This window comes from Saccopteryx leptura, chromosome 11 (genome assembly GCF_036850995.1).
Source record: "Saccopteryx leptura isolate mSacLep1 chromosome 11, mSacLep1_pri_phased_curated, whole genome shotgun sequence".
In the NCBI taxonomy this organism is placed as follows: Eukaryota; Metazoa; Chordata; class Mammalia; order Chiroptera; family Emballonuridae; genus Saccopteryx; species Saccopteryx leptura.
The window spans coordinates 39,967,411-39,981,910 of NC_089513.1; the positions used below are offsets into that span (position 1 = coordinate 39,967,411).

The 14,500-nt window shown below is 35.5% G+C and overlaps 1 protein-coding gene across 1 annotated transcript in view; it reads left to right on the top strand.

Annotated features, from left to right (window-relative positions):
- The window catches only part of CHST9 (carbohydrate sulfotransferase 9), a 258,283-nt gene that overhangs the window by 24,134 nt on the left and 219,649 nt on the right, over nucleotides 1–14,500 (top strand). Inside the window, exon 2 of the mRNA XM_066353444.1 lies at nucleotides 12,632–12,841. Within this exon, the coding sequence (XP_066209541.1) occupies nucleotides 12,721–12,841 (121 nt within the window). The 5' untranslated portion in view covers nucleotides 12,632–12,720. The remainder of the gene's footprint in view (nucleotides 1–12,631; nucleotides 12,842–14,500) is intronic.

Consider the following 14,500-nt stretch of genomic DNA (forward strand, 5'->3'; position numbering starts at 1 on the left):
CTGTACTGTTTTAATTCATGTTATTTTTTTTTTTCTTAAATGCTACAGGCTAAGTGCAGATGGGCTAGAATGAGAAGCAAGAGGAAAGAGACGGAGCACACAGGAGAATTTAGTAAATATTTACACGAGATTGCTTAAAGCTAACCATGAATGCATGGCTCACAAACTTTACTATCTATAAGGCACAAATTATTTTCATTTTAGAGTATATGCATATTTCTAGTGTCTTAGAGAGTTTTATGTTAACTGCAGAATTTTACTATTTTATGGAAAATAATAATAACCTTTCTATAAGAGACATTAGACCATAGCAACACATCAGATGTTTAAATAATATATAATGAAAGAAAAAAATCAGTCTTCCTTATAAATGTTGACTGCCTAGTTAATTATTAACAGAAATAACTACCCAATATATCTGGTAAAAGGAAACAGATACTGGCCCTGGCCGGTTGGCTCAGTGGTAGAGCGTCGCCCTGGTGTGCAGGAGTCCCGGGTTTGATTCCCGGCCAGGGCACACAGGAGAAGTGCCCATCTGCTTCTCCACCCCTCCCCCTCTCCTTCCTCTCTGTCTCTCCCTTCCCCTCCCGCAGCCACTGGAGCAAAGTTGGCCTGGGCGCTGAGGTTGGCTCCATAGCCTCTGTCTCAGGCGCTAGAATGGCTCTGGTTGCGAAGAGCGACGCACCAGATGGGTGGAGCATCACCCCCTGGTGGGCATGCCGGGTGGATCTCGGGAGTTTGTCTGACTGCCTCCCTGTTTCCAACTTCAGAAAAAAAAAAAAGAAAAAGGAAACACATTTTATAAATATAATACTTTTACAAGGATTTTAGTGTTATTGATGAGCAGAGGAGGGAGGGAATTTAACAATAAAGTAATATATAGATGACAACATATAAAAGACACTTTATATATGTAACAACCAGTAACAATAGTAATAATAAAAATTTATGTGTTGTTGTCTCACCATAAAAATATTAATTTGAAAATATATATAGACAGTTTGTTGAACACAGAGCAATGACAACCTTGTCTAAATTATTTATCATAAGGATTTGTTGTACTAGAAGTAGTCTCAACTCTTCGACATCATTTAAGTTTAGATATTGCTATTTTACTATGAAAGGTAAAATTCTCAACCCAGTTTGACCCAGTCTATGTTATATTGTAGCTAACATTCTAATTTACTGCTTACTCATAAGAAGTATGTGGAAAAATCAAAATGACTTCCTGACATTCTGTTGCTTACTGTTGCCTCTTAGGTGCTGCCCAGTTCTGTTTTGTTTTATTTACTAGGCACACAGCCATGACCAACCATAAGCAGGGCCAATATGTGCAGTTCTACCATATGATCAGCTTGGTCAAACTGCAGTATTTAGTAAACCGCACATTCCAGAAGTTTTATAATCTGCGCTTTTCACTTAAGAACGTATTATAAATATTTTTCCATTGTTTCTTAGTCTTACAAAGTTTTATTTAATTTTTATATTTTATATATTTTTATTTTTAATTACGCTTGACATGCAACATTATATTAATTTCAGGTGTACAACATAGTGATTAGTTATTTATATACTTTATAAAGTGATTACACCAATAAGTCTTGTACCCTTCTGGCACATATTTATTACAATATTATTGATTACAGTACTCTACATCCCCATGAGTATTTTTATAACTGCTAATTTGTACTCTTAATTTCTCTCACTTTCTTCACCCAGCCCTCCAAGCCTCCTCCCATTTGGCAACTATCGATTTTTTCTCTGTTTCTATTGTATTGTGTCTGTTTTGTTTATTCATTCATTTTGTGTGTTTTTTTATTCTACATGCAAATGAAATTATATGGTATTTATTCTTCTCTGAATGACTTACTTAGCCATGAAAAGAATGAAATCTTGCCATTTTCAACAACATTATTGGATCTTATTACTTTAATTATTCATCTGAAATGTCAATATTTCATTTGTATAATATTTAATTGCATGCCAGGTCTTATTAACTTGGTTTTTGAGATCTTTTGGAAGTAGATATATTATTGTGAAGTTTTTACAATTTTCTCTTTCTCTCCACTATTCTGTATTACCCTATTTTTATATTACAACACTTTTTCTGCTTAATGCCCCACCACACTTACTAGATTTTGTAATTCCTTTATATATTGGACTATCACCCTGAAAAGTAACTCCTCCTTTTAGTTGACATGAAAAACTTGTATGTCCTGCAATCATTGAAACAGAAAACAAAAATTTAAATTAGCATATATTTCTCATTTACATACTATCCAAAGTACCTCATTATTACTTAAGGTTTAAGGGTTTGGGTATATGAATAACATTTGTTTATGCAACAACTACCATTTTCTACTATGCATGTCTTCTTTTGACACTTCAAACTAATGGTTGGGATAGTACATTATCATCTTTCAAATCTTCTCCTCAAAATCTCATATTTCTTTTTATCTTCTCTTAATAATTTCCACATTGGCCAAGGTATCTTTTCTGGTCTCATCTTTTTCCATTTGACAGGGGAGGTGACATATTTCATAGTTAACCTCATGTTTGCTATTTCTTAAATTCTTACATTGGTTTATTAAATATTAATACGTGTTTTATTTACTGCCCACCATGTACTGATATTCTATCTTGGATTCTTTTTTGTTGTTTTTTTAATATTATTTTTATTAATTTTAATGCAGTGACATTGATAAATCAGGGTACATATGTTCAGAGAAAACATCTCCAGGTTATTTTGACATTTGATTATGTTGCATACCCATCACCCAAAGTCAGATTGTCTTCTGTCACCTTCTATCTTGGATTCTTTTTTTTTTTTTAAATAAATCAGGGTACATATATTCAAAGAAAACATGTCCTATCTTGGATTCTTAATCGCATTTTCTTTAGGGCATGTTTCTTACTTCACAAACTTTTGCGTCAGTGTTTTTAAAGGTTTTTCTATTTCCTTGTTGTCTGACTGAAGGAGGCCTCCCAGGCTCCAACCTGTAACCTGTTTCGTTCTCCCGTTTTTCTGTGGATGCACTGAAATTTAGCCATTATTTTTATGGTGCTGATTTTCATAACACTTTCCACCTATTCCATCATGCTTGGATTATTGTATCTACTTCTGAGCCCTGCATTTAAAGGGAAGCATGAACAAATATGACTGTGTCTAAAGGAAGTTGATTAAATTGACTGATTAAATGGACTGAACGTTCCTAACCCAGGTCCTATAGGAATGGCTGAATGAACTTTGTATATTTATTGTTTATTGGAATAAAAAAAGATTAAGGGCAGATAGGATCATTGTCTTCAATAATTATAAAATCTGTCATGTAAAGAAGAGAACAGATTTGTTATGAATTGTTCTAGAAGGCTCTACTAGAACCAACTTGTGCAAGTTATGAAGAGGTACATTCCAGTATTCTCTGACGAAGAACAGAGTTTAAACTTTACTCATTTTGGCATTGCCTGGTGTCTGGCACAGGGCCTTAGTCAGATTCAGGCTTAATGGATGTTTATTGATCAGATTGAACTGGCTTGAATTGAAAGAATAAACCTCTAACAGTAAAAATAGACTGCCTTCTGAAGTTAAAATCCCCACTCTTTCAACATATACTTATTGATTAACTGCAATGCAGCTGTCCTAATGGTGGTCACCTGGAATATAAAGATATTAACATCTTAATATTGTAGAACATTCTTTGAGCCAAGTATTCTAAATATTTTTCATCAATTAACTTATCTCACAGCTCCCTGCCAAGGTAGGTATTCCTATTATCCCCAGTTTAGATGTGAGGAAACTGAGGCACACAGAGGTCACATAATAAGCTGTGTTACTGAACTAGTTGGTTGCCAAGCTGCGATTTAAACCCAGACAGTTGGACCCCAGAGACTTCATATTTAAGAACAATACTGCATGTTAGTGTGGTATGGAGGTAGTGTAGTAGATAATTTGTGTAAAGTAACCAACTGCTTAGTTTACACTACAATATACTGTCTCCAGTAATGTGAAACAAGGGAATGGATAGTTAGATTTGGACTGGAATATCATCCAATCCAATCTCTGCTCAGAGGATTTCTTGCCTAATGGCTCTCCCTTCTCTTCCTGAATGTCTATGGTCTTCCTTTCCTCAGTTCAGTCTTTGCAGCCTGAGCGACCTCCCAAAATGCAAATGTGGTAACTCAAGGCTGTCTCGTGTTTCTCAGTATCCACGGACAAATACAGTCATATTAGGTTGACGCCAAGGCCCTCTGTGGAGCGTCCTCCTTTGTTCGCCTCTCACCTCATCTTACACTGAACTCTGCTTCACAGTGGTGGTTATGGGAGCCAGTCCTGCAGATTTATCCGGGAAGATAGTGTTATTGTGGGAATGAAATTAAATAATCAATATAAAATGCTTAGAGTAGTGCCTAGAAGGTAATAACTGCTCAATAAATGTTATTATCACTTCCATTTATTTCTGATTATCCTGCCAAAAATGCTACACCCAAAAACTAATTTATTCCTTAGCTCTATTACTATACTTATAGTTGCTTGGTAATAGATTGAAATCTAAAGGAAATTTATTGGCTTTTCTAAATTATAAATGCAGAGTCGAGCGAGTGCAGTCAGGGTCCAGCTGAAGCTTTTCCTCCTTCTTTGCTGGTGACTCAGCTTTGCCTCCCTCTGTGCTGCCTTGTTTCTGAGGATGGCTTTCATCAGGGCAGCCAGAAGGCTTCTAGCAACCGCAGGACTGCGGGCTTTCTCATTCACATTCACTGGGAGAGAAAATAGTACTTCCCACGACCATCCAGCCAAAGCTCTAGGCTTTGTTCTGATTAGATCACCTTAGAAACCATCGCTGTGGCCAGGGCAAGACTGGGTTACCTAGTGTAAAGGGTTGAATGGTGACCCTCCCCCCACCCATAAAATATGTCTACATCCTAACTCCTGGAACCTGTGAGCTTATCTGGAAAAAAAAAAATCTTTGCTTATGTAATTAAGTTAAGGATCTCAAGATAAACTCATCCTGGGTTATCAGAGTGGACCCTAAATCTGGTAACAAGTATCCTTGTAAAACATATGGAACAGAAAGTTATGTGAAGATTGGGACAGTCTGTGGTAAACTGCATGGCTTCCACCTGAGCATAATGAACATCAGGGCTGCAGCAGACTGCCCACTTGAGTACCCTTTATTCCACTTCCTACTCGTAACCGTCCAATTTCTATCAGTTATACCGCAATTCCAATCATGGACTGGAAGCCATCTTTTACTCGGCACTTCCTAGGTTACATTATTAATTATTATTACAACTAAAACTCGATTATTTTGCTACATTTGTTAACTCCCTTGCCTCATATGACTTAATCTCTGCTGATAAGTCCTTCAAGTCATTTTAGACATGATAATGAAAATTACCATTTTCTTGTATCACCATGGCCAAATCCAGGACTCAGAAAAACTTCAGGGACTTCCTCTAGGTCCCTTTAATACAACAGAGTTTTATGTTGTATTAACGTGATCCTAATGATTTCTGACTGGCCTGCAAATACATGTTACAGATTCTTATGAATGCTTAAACAAAAGTAAAACACAACAGTATTTGTGTTTCATCCATAATTAATACTTGGAAATCGTTTAACACTTTAAAATTTTAGAATGTAGAACAAGAAAAAAATGAGAGTTGAGATGAGCCATCCATTCAATAACTATGTCTGTGAGTGTTTCTTTTCCTGTCTTTAATACTAACAAGTGTTTGCAAAGAGCCTTTGGTTTTAGTCTTATGCAGTCTTTAAAGATATATTTTTGCTTAAAAATGACTATATTGAATGCTAGAATATAAAATAAGAGTTTAAAACTTTTTCTAAAACAGAGATGATAAAGACAAAGTCTTGTTAAAAAATTTAATTATAGTTAAATTTTAATTACAGCAGCTGAAAGTAGAAGGTAACTGTTAAATAGATTATACAGGAAATCAAAACAACAAAGTGTATAAGGAAGTACCTGCAAATTAGTGTCTAGTAAAATAAGTTTTTATCTTCTATATGGAAAAATGCATTCAACCATTGAGCTATTACCAGAATAGAACATGAAACACTATACCTGAGTAGCCATATAGAAAATATTTGAAAGGATCAGCATGATTCTACCCATTCATAACAATTTCACAAACTTTTTTAATGTTACCTTGTAATAGTATTATACTATATTAGTTTTCTTTGCTGCCATAACAAATCATTGCAAATGCAGAGGCTTAAACAGTTTCTATGAGTCAGAAGTCTGACACAAGCTAAAATCAAGGTTTCAGCAGGTCCTCATTCTTTTCTGTAGTTCGAGGTAGGCTGTTTCCTTGACTTTTCTAGCTTGTGGAGGCTGCCTGCATTCCTTGGCTCATGGTTCCCTTTCTTTATTTCCAACAGCTACAAAGCTAACAAGGTATGTTCTTCTCATATCATATCACTCTGACCTTCTCTGCTGCTTCCCTTTCCCACTTTTAAGTACCCTCATGATTATATATTGGTTCCACCCAGGTAATCCAGAAAAATTTCCCTACCTTAATTCCATCTGCACTTTAATTTTCCATTGCCATGTAAGGAACCATGTTCACAAGCTCCACTGATTAAGGGGTAGACCTCTTTGGGAAGCCATTACTCTGCCTTCCACATTTGCTAACTTCCTGGTCTTAATAAATTGTCCTTGGTTATATAAAATGTTATCATTGGAGGAAGCTGGGTTAAGAGTATATAGGGACTCTATTCTTTCTGCAACATTTATGTGGATCAAAAATAATTTCAGAATAAAAGTTTATACATTTTAAAACATGTTAAAAACATTTGAATTTTTTAATGACTAGATAATAATATACAGAAATTGCTTATCGAATTTCATGAATTGCACTATAATAAAATGAATCAAAAGAGTTATTTAATTTCTAAAATAGTAAGCAAAGTCATGTTACTCATTCAATTAAAAATAATTTAGTCAATATGAACTGTTCTATGCTTATTAACACATTTTACAATGACTAAATATGATGAGCACTATCTAGGTTTCTTTCTTTTAAATAAAACACTGTCTATAATTGATTAAATATCACTAGACTATGTACCACAATTTAATTTCATCCTGATTGATAGAAATGGAATATTTTTAAAATATATATGTGCCCACAACACCTAACATATAAAAAGTTAAACTCTTTAATTCAGGTTACTATATAAAATGCTTTATAATTCACACTGTCTTTATGATTTTTCAAAAAAATAATCACATTTTCTTAAATTTTTTAAAAGCTGTTAGATACATAGGGCAGATTTCATTGTCCCATTTTTACAGATATAGAAAATTAAGTCTGAAAAGTTAACATGTCGATTTTTGGTCAAGAGGGTGTGTTTATCTTTTGGTATTCTAGTCTGATCCCAAAACAAGCAAATAGAAGATGACAGAGTGGTCAAAAAATATATAAGATATGTTGAAAGGTTTCAACATTTAGGAAGAATTGCAAAAAAAAAAAATTTTAATGCTGACAATTATATGTTAAACAACGTCATTTTATTTTTCAGAAAAGGAGAAAGATATGGGTATTCAAGTAAAAAATATACTGTAAGTATGAAACATTGTGATTAAAAATAAACTTATGCCAAGATACATCAGGTTGAAACTGTAGACAATTCTTAAACTATTAAATTGACAACTGACTTATCAATATCAACAGATGACAGAAGACAATGAGTAAAATCTTCAGAGTACTGACAGAAAATAACTTTTAACCTCAATTCATACTCAGCTCCAGAGTGAGGACAAAATAAGAAATGAAAGAAATGAAAAAGAAATTCATAGAAGAGAAAACTAGAGTAGCAAATAATAAAGCAAAAAACAAAAAAAAATACCAGAGAATGACAAATTTTCAATCTCTACACAACTTCTGAGCCTGGTCCCATCTGCCTTTCTGGCAACTGTGGAGTGAGAAATGGCGGGGAGCTGTAAGTCTGAGGCACTCAGGACTGAGTACTCTTTCTTGACGCTTGTCTGGGAATGACAGCAATAGGACAAATCCACTCTCTGATGGGTTTATGGAGAAAGAAGTCAGAAGAAAGGAGTCCAGTGAGGGTCACCTCCAGACTGGGTGTTGTTGGTGAAGCTCTGCTTCACAGCAGCCTGAAAGGGGGAGAGGCAAGAGTGGGGACTCTTGTTCATTCAAGATAGAGGCAAAGGAGTGTAGGTGGGGACACTTTGTGAGGAGTGGTAACAAACTGAGGAAGTTCATCCCTACGGTCTGACTGCTCAGAGAATGGGAGAGAGAGAATGGTGCCCCGGCTGTAGGAAAGGCGGAAAGCAGGGCTGCTGGGGTCCTGCTGAGGCTGGGGTTAAGGACAAGGGGTCCCCTCTCTCTGGGGTTCTTCTACACCAAATTGCATAATTTGGTCCTAACCTTTCTAAAATTCCACAACTGTCTCTCTAAAATTGCAGACTTCTGCCGAACTGGACAACTCAGAATTTCCTCTTAAATAAATTGCCTCCATCTAGTAATTTATTACTATGTATTATATATTAAAGTCCCAAAATGTTTGTATTGGTAACTGGGATTACTTAAATAAACTTTTCCAGTTTTACTGAGATGAAATTGACTTAAAGTCCTGTATACATTTAAAGGGCACAGAATCAGACTAATGATGTAATAATTTACATATATTGTGAAATTATTACCACTGTAAGTTTAGTTAACGTCCATCATCTCATATAGATACCAAAAAAAAAAAAAGAGAAAAAGAACACAAAATTTTTTCTTTGATAAAAACTCTTAATGTTTATATATTCTATACAGAAGTGTTAGCTATAGTCATCATGTTGTATATTACATCCCTAGTACTTACTTATCTATAATTAGAAATTTGTACCTTTTGACCACCTTCATTCAATTTCCCACCTACCCCTCCCCCGTAACCTCAGGTAACCATAAATCTGATCTCTTTTTCTATAAGTCTGTTTTTTTAGATCCACTTACGATTGAGATCATACAGTATTTGTTTTCACTTTTGTTTGTTTAACTTATTTTATTTAGCATAATGCCGTCAAGGTCCATCCATGTTCCAAATGGCAGAATTTCCTCCTTTATTATGTCTGAATAATGTTCTATGATATCTATAAATATAAATATATATATATATCACAACTTCTTTATTCATTTATTTGTCAGTGGGTCCTTGAGTTGTTTTCATGCCTTGGCCATGATAAATAACCCTGCTGTGAACATGGAGTGTGGATACCTCCTCAACATAGTGTTTCATTTATTCAGATATCTTCTCAGAAGTAAAATTACTGGATGATATGATAATCCTATTTTTAATGTTTTGAGGGCCTTCCATACTGTTTTTCATAATGGCTGCACCACAAACAGTACACAAGGGTTCCCGTTTCCTCACGTCCTCTCCAGCACTTGTTATTTTTTGTCATCTTGGTAGTAGCCATTTTCACAGGTGCGAGGTGATAATGCTTGTGGTTTTGATTTGCATTTCCCTGAGGATTAGTGATGTTGCCCATCTTTTTAAAAAAATAATAATTGTTAAAGTGTTGGGGAAAAGCAAAGTGAAACAATTATTTTTATATTTCTTTGTGTAATTGTTAGGGATAAATCAATAGGATAGGCAAATAACAAAAAATAAGTATTTTTTAACATTCATGCAGACCTCTCTTTCAGTATTTTATAGTGCATATTTCTCCATTTGGAGTTTAGGCCTGAGGATTTAAAAGCACAACTGGAAAATTAATTAATCACCTATATTTTTTAGAGGAGCTATAAATTTAGTTCAATGCAACACACTGAGTACCTGTTGGGATAAAGGTCTTACTATGAGTGGGGAGAGGAAGGAGTTGTACAAAATACAGGAAGCCTTTAACCATGGAAATGCTGTATAATGCTTGTACATAAAATAGCATTTTCCCAAATCATTTCAATCTCCAGCAGTCTGCACTTTTTCCGCAGGCTTGGATGTAGATGTATGATCTCCAAATAGGCGTGTTTTCCCATCACTACTAACCTTCAGGTTGTTGTTTTTTTTTTCTTTCTTTCTGACTTTCAGGTTTGCTCAAAGCGATACTGCTGCTCTTACTGCCTCACCTTTGTTTAATGAGAACCATTTCCTTCCTAATGCCAGCGTTGCATTAATGGACTGAGATGGGAGAAAAACCTAATGTATCTCTCTGTTTTACACCAGATTGCCTTTCTGCCTTGTGGCTTTAATCACTCAGTCCCACTCACATCTGCCATAATAACAATTACACGTTTTCTACAGACTTCTTTCCCAGGAGGATATGTCAGAGGATAGCACCATCTCCCGCAGAGAGGAAGGGCAAGTGCATCATCTTTTTCTAGCATCACAGGTTATAATTCTCCTCTGCAAAGCCCCAAGGAGTACTGCTTTGGGCTTTTACACCCCTCATTCCCACAGGTCTGTGCCTCTGTCCCGATTTATGCATTTTCTTCTATCCTCTTTCTTCTGAGGTAAGTTTTAATTAGGTAGACAGACTGTAAAAATCTCTTTCCTCCTGTACACAATTATGTCTTTGTTAGTAGTAGACATTGTGTAACTGGTTTATTTCTCTCTGAATCTTCCCGTGCACCCAGGGATTGCCTGTTGCTTGTAACTGCAGCACCCAGAGAGGAGAAAGCTGGCTTCTCTTCGTGGCTTCCCCTGAGAGCCTCAGTCTTGGAACACCTCAAATTACAAATCTCCCTCAGGAACCGATTGTCACTGCATGTGCTTGGGAAGCCCGTAATCTTTTAGTTTGAATCACTATAAGAGCAAAGTATCACCTATCGGACAGGCAGTATTTTTTTTTCTTCTACTTTCTTTAACAAACTTTCTTTAGTACCAAAGTCAAAAAATGCTTGCAATCCTCAAAAGTACCCATGAAAATGTTAAGCCCTGCGTCTTCTGCAGGGAACTCAGAGAAGTGGCCCTGAGCAAGTTCCTCACGTACTGCTGACAACCACTGCTCTTCCTCTGGGACGCTTTGTATAATACTGTATTGCCCCATGAATAGGACGCACCTTTTTCTGAAAAATTTGGGGTCTAAAAACTGGGTGCATCTTATACAGTGGTTGTAGATTTTTTTACTTGCATTTCCCGCCACTTTTTCATGCGAATGAGGAGTTGTATGAATTTTATGATGAATATAACTTGAGTTCAATAACTTTTTATGTCATACATTATTTTTTTTCAAATTTCGGTCCCCAAAATTAAGGTGGGTCTTATACATGAGAATGTCTTATACATGAGGAAATATGGTAATTAACATTAAGCAAACAATGTATTCATAATGTGACTATTTTGTGGTTGTTCTGCATAAAGACTTTTAACTACTTGGTGAATTTATTTTTTTCTAATCAAGAGATTGTGCTACTACATTTGGTTCTACTTCTGACCTCATAGTTTACCTTTGAAGTTCAATGTTTATGTGAAATTTAGTTTTGCCAAGAATAGCTAAATATTATCCTTTAACCTGCCAAGAAATTTCCCACTGCAGTTGTTGACTTTTACCTGAAACCTTACCTCACCATTGCCTCTTTAATATGCTAAATCAGTATTCTTCCAGAAGTTTTGGAGGCATATATGGAGGGGGGAGAAAAGAGAGGGAGAGAATGTTTAGACACAGCAGTGGGTGTTATGTCTTTACACTGAGGAACCATTTATTTGTCTCATCCAAAGAAGGGGTGTGGTCTGTGGCCAAGTAGCGGAGCCAAGGTCTTTGGCCAGCATTAGATACAAAGCTATGACCTTGGCCTCATTAACTAGGCTAACTATGTGAGCTCGTATTTGCTTGGCAGTTCATGGCAAGAAGAGCTTCTTAACTCAGGTTTCAGTGAGGGCTTATAAACAGACTGATAGCTTATGTAAGATTTTGTGTCTGTTGATATTTTTCTAAGGAGACGTTTCTATTTCCATTAGAGTCTCAAAAGTGGTATGTTTAAAAAAAAAAGGTTAAGATTACTCTAAATGAAATTGTTCTGAAACAGTCATTTCAGTATTTCTTTAAATAAAGTAAGCTTTTATTACTAAGGTAGATTTCTGTAACCTGAGGTAGATTCTGTACTCCCATGGTGCTATGAAAGACATCCTTGAACTCTAATCTTTTAATATTTTTCCTTTTGTGCCTTTAAGAGTTTTTAAATATATGCTGTAAACTGGAGAAAGCTATTACTTTTACATGAGAGGGAAATCATAGATTGAACCCTTCATCTTTGAACTTTATATATTCGTAAGACACAAAGTGATTTTTTTCTATATTCCATGAACATGTTTTTCAAAACACTTTCTTCAGCAATTCAGTTAGTCGTCGTTCACCTCACAATCAGGTAAGGTAACCTGAGCCTGCTTTACGCTGTACAATATAAGAGGGCTTAAATCTGCTCCTACTTACCTAACTAAATGTTAAGGTATTACTTATTAACTCTAAGTTGATACATTCCTTAGATAAGATAAATGTATACAATAGAAAATTGCCACTCTAGAGATATCTGCTAGTTTCTTTTGTCTTCAGAGTGTTAACGGTTCCTGTAAGTCTTCAGTATTATTGATACATTGCAATTTATACCATGTTTGGGAAGAAATGTCATCACCAAGGTAAAATGTGGATTTTTAAATTATTTTCAGGTTATTTCATTGGACAAGCACTTAAGAGAACAAGAAAGGATTGAAACTATATGGAAAACAAATCACGCGGTCTTCAGAAATGAGGAGAAATGCAGCCTTCTGAAATGGTCATGAATCCCAAACAAGTCTTCCTCTGGGTGCTGATATTTGGGGTGGCAGGGCTACTCCTCTTCATGTATTTGCAAGTATGGATTGAAGAACAACACACAGGTACCACGTTGACTTCTTTTTTTCTATTTTAATTATAAATCTGTTAAATAAGCTGTGATGTTAAAGGCATATACAGGCCCTGGCTCGTTGGCTCAGTGGTAGAATGTCAGCCCAGCGTGTGGAAGTCCTGGGTTCAATTCCCAGTCAGGACATACAGGAGAAACAACCATCTGCTTCTCTGCCCCCCTCCTTCCTCTCCTGCAGCCATGGCTTGAATGGTTTTGAGCAAAGTTGGCCCTGGGTGCTGAGGATGACTCCATGGCCTTACCTCAGATGCTAAAATAGCTCAATTGCCAAGCAACGGAGCAGTGGCCAGAAGAGCAGAGTATGGCTTGGTAGGGGGCTTGCTAGGTGGGTACCAGTTGGGGTGCATGTGGAGTCTGTCTCTGCCCCCCTGCCTCTTACTTAATTAAAAAAAAAAAGATATATAGAAAGTAGTAATATTTCTAAGAAAAAACAAAGATTAGATACAAACTGCATTTCCTAGCTCCTAAATGTAAGGTGATTATACAGTTCCAGTGGGCATTTGCTTAGTGACCTGTGATAACACTTGGAATTTTTATTATCTCAGGTGGAAGCAACAGTGGCCCATTAGCCCAGTAAGGACAGATGGTAGAGACTGTCTACTCGGATGTGTACCTTTTATCCTACCTATGGTGTGTCAACTAAGCTCTGGGAATGAGCCTAAAAGGAGCTAAATACACAGCAAGCTTTCACTCTTGTAGTTTCTTCTTAATTTTTGTGTTAATACTCAAAATTATTGTGGAATACTTTGAAGCAGGTGTTAGCAAACCTTTTCTATAAAACAATAGAGAGTATTTTATGTTTTATGTGCCATACCATTTCTATCACAACTACTTAACTTTGCCAGTGTATCATGAAAGCAGCCACAGATTATATGTAAATAAATGGACCAGTTTGTATTCCAATCAAACTTTATTTATAAAAATAGGTGATGGTCTGGATTTGGTCCAAAAGCAAGTTTGCTGATCCCTACTATACTTATATTTTCATCATTCAGTTTTTAATTACTGTGCATTAGAGATACTCAATTACTATTAAAATAGATTGTTTATAATGATAGTAGAGATGGATAATGTTTATAATGAATAAAGGAAATGTATTAGAACATCACATGTATGTATACATACCAGTGTTGGTAATTGAGTTGTTTTCCATTAGTAGAAATAGATGATGGTTTTATTTCCCTCATTAAGGAATATAAAGTAAAAACAGAAGAACTTTTTGTTGCCAATTTTTAAAAATTAAGCCATTAAGAATCTACTCTGAAAGGTAATTCAAAATTGAGTTACAAATATCATTTTAAAAGTTGTTTTTATGTTTAAACACCTTTCCTTGCTTAATCTTTCTAGACATTTTAAATTTATTTGCTTTATAAAGTGACCCTTGGGAAAATAGGTTGCATATAGTTATTTTCTAGAGAATATATAACACGTTGCCAAAAGTTATTTTTAATTCCCATTACAATTTACATAAAGTGTAGTATTTTCTCTTTTCTATATTACTACAATAATTTATCATAATAACTTATAATAGTTAACAAAACCATTTGTGATAAAAATAGATAGGATAATTCCCTCTGCAGTACAAACTCCTAGCATATATCCTGTCACATTGTAAGGCTTCAGTAGGTGTTTG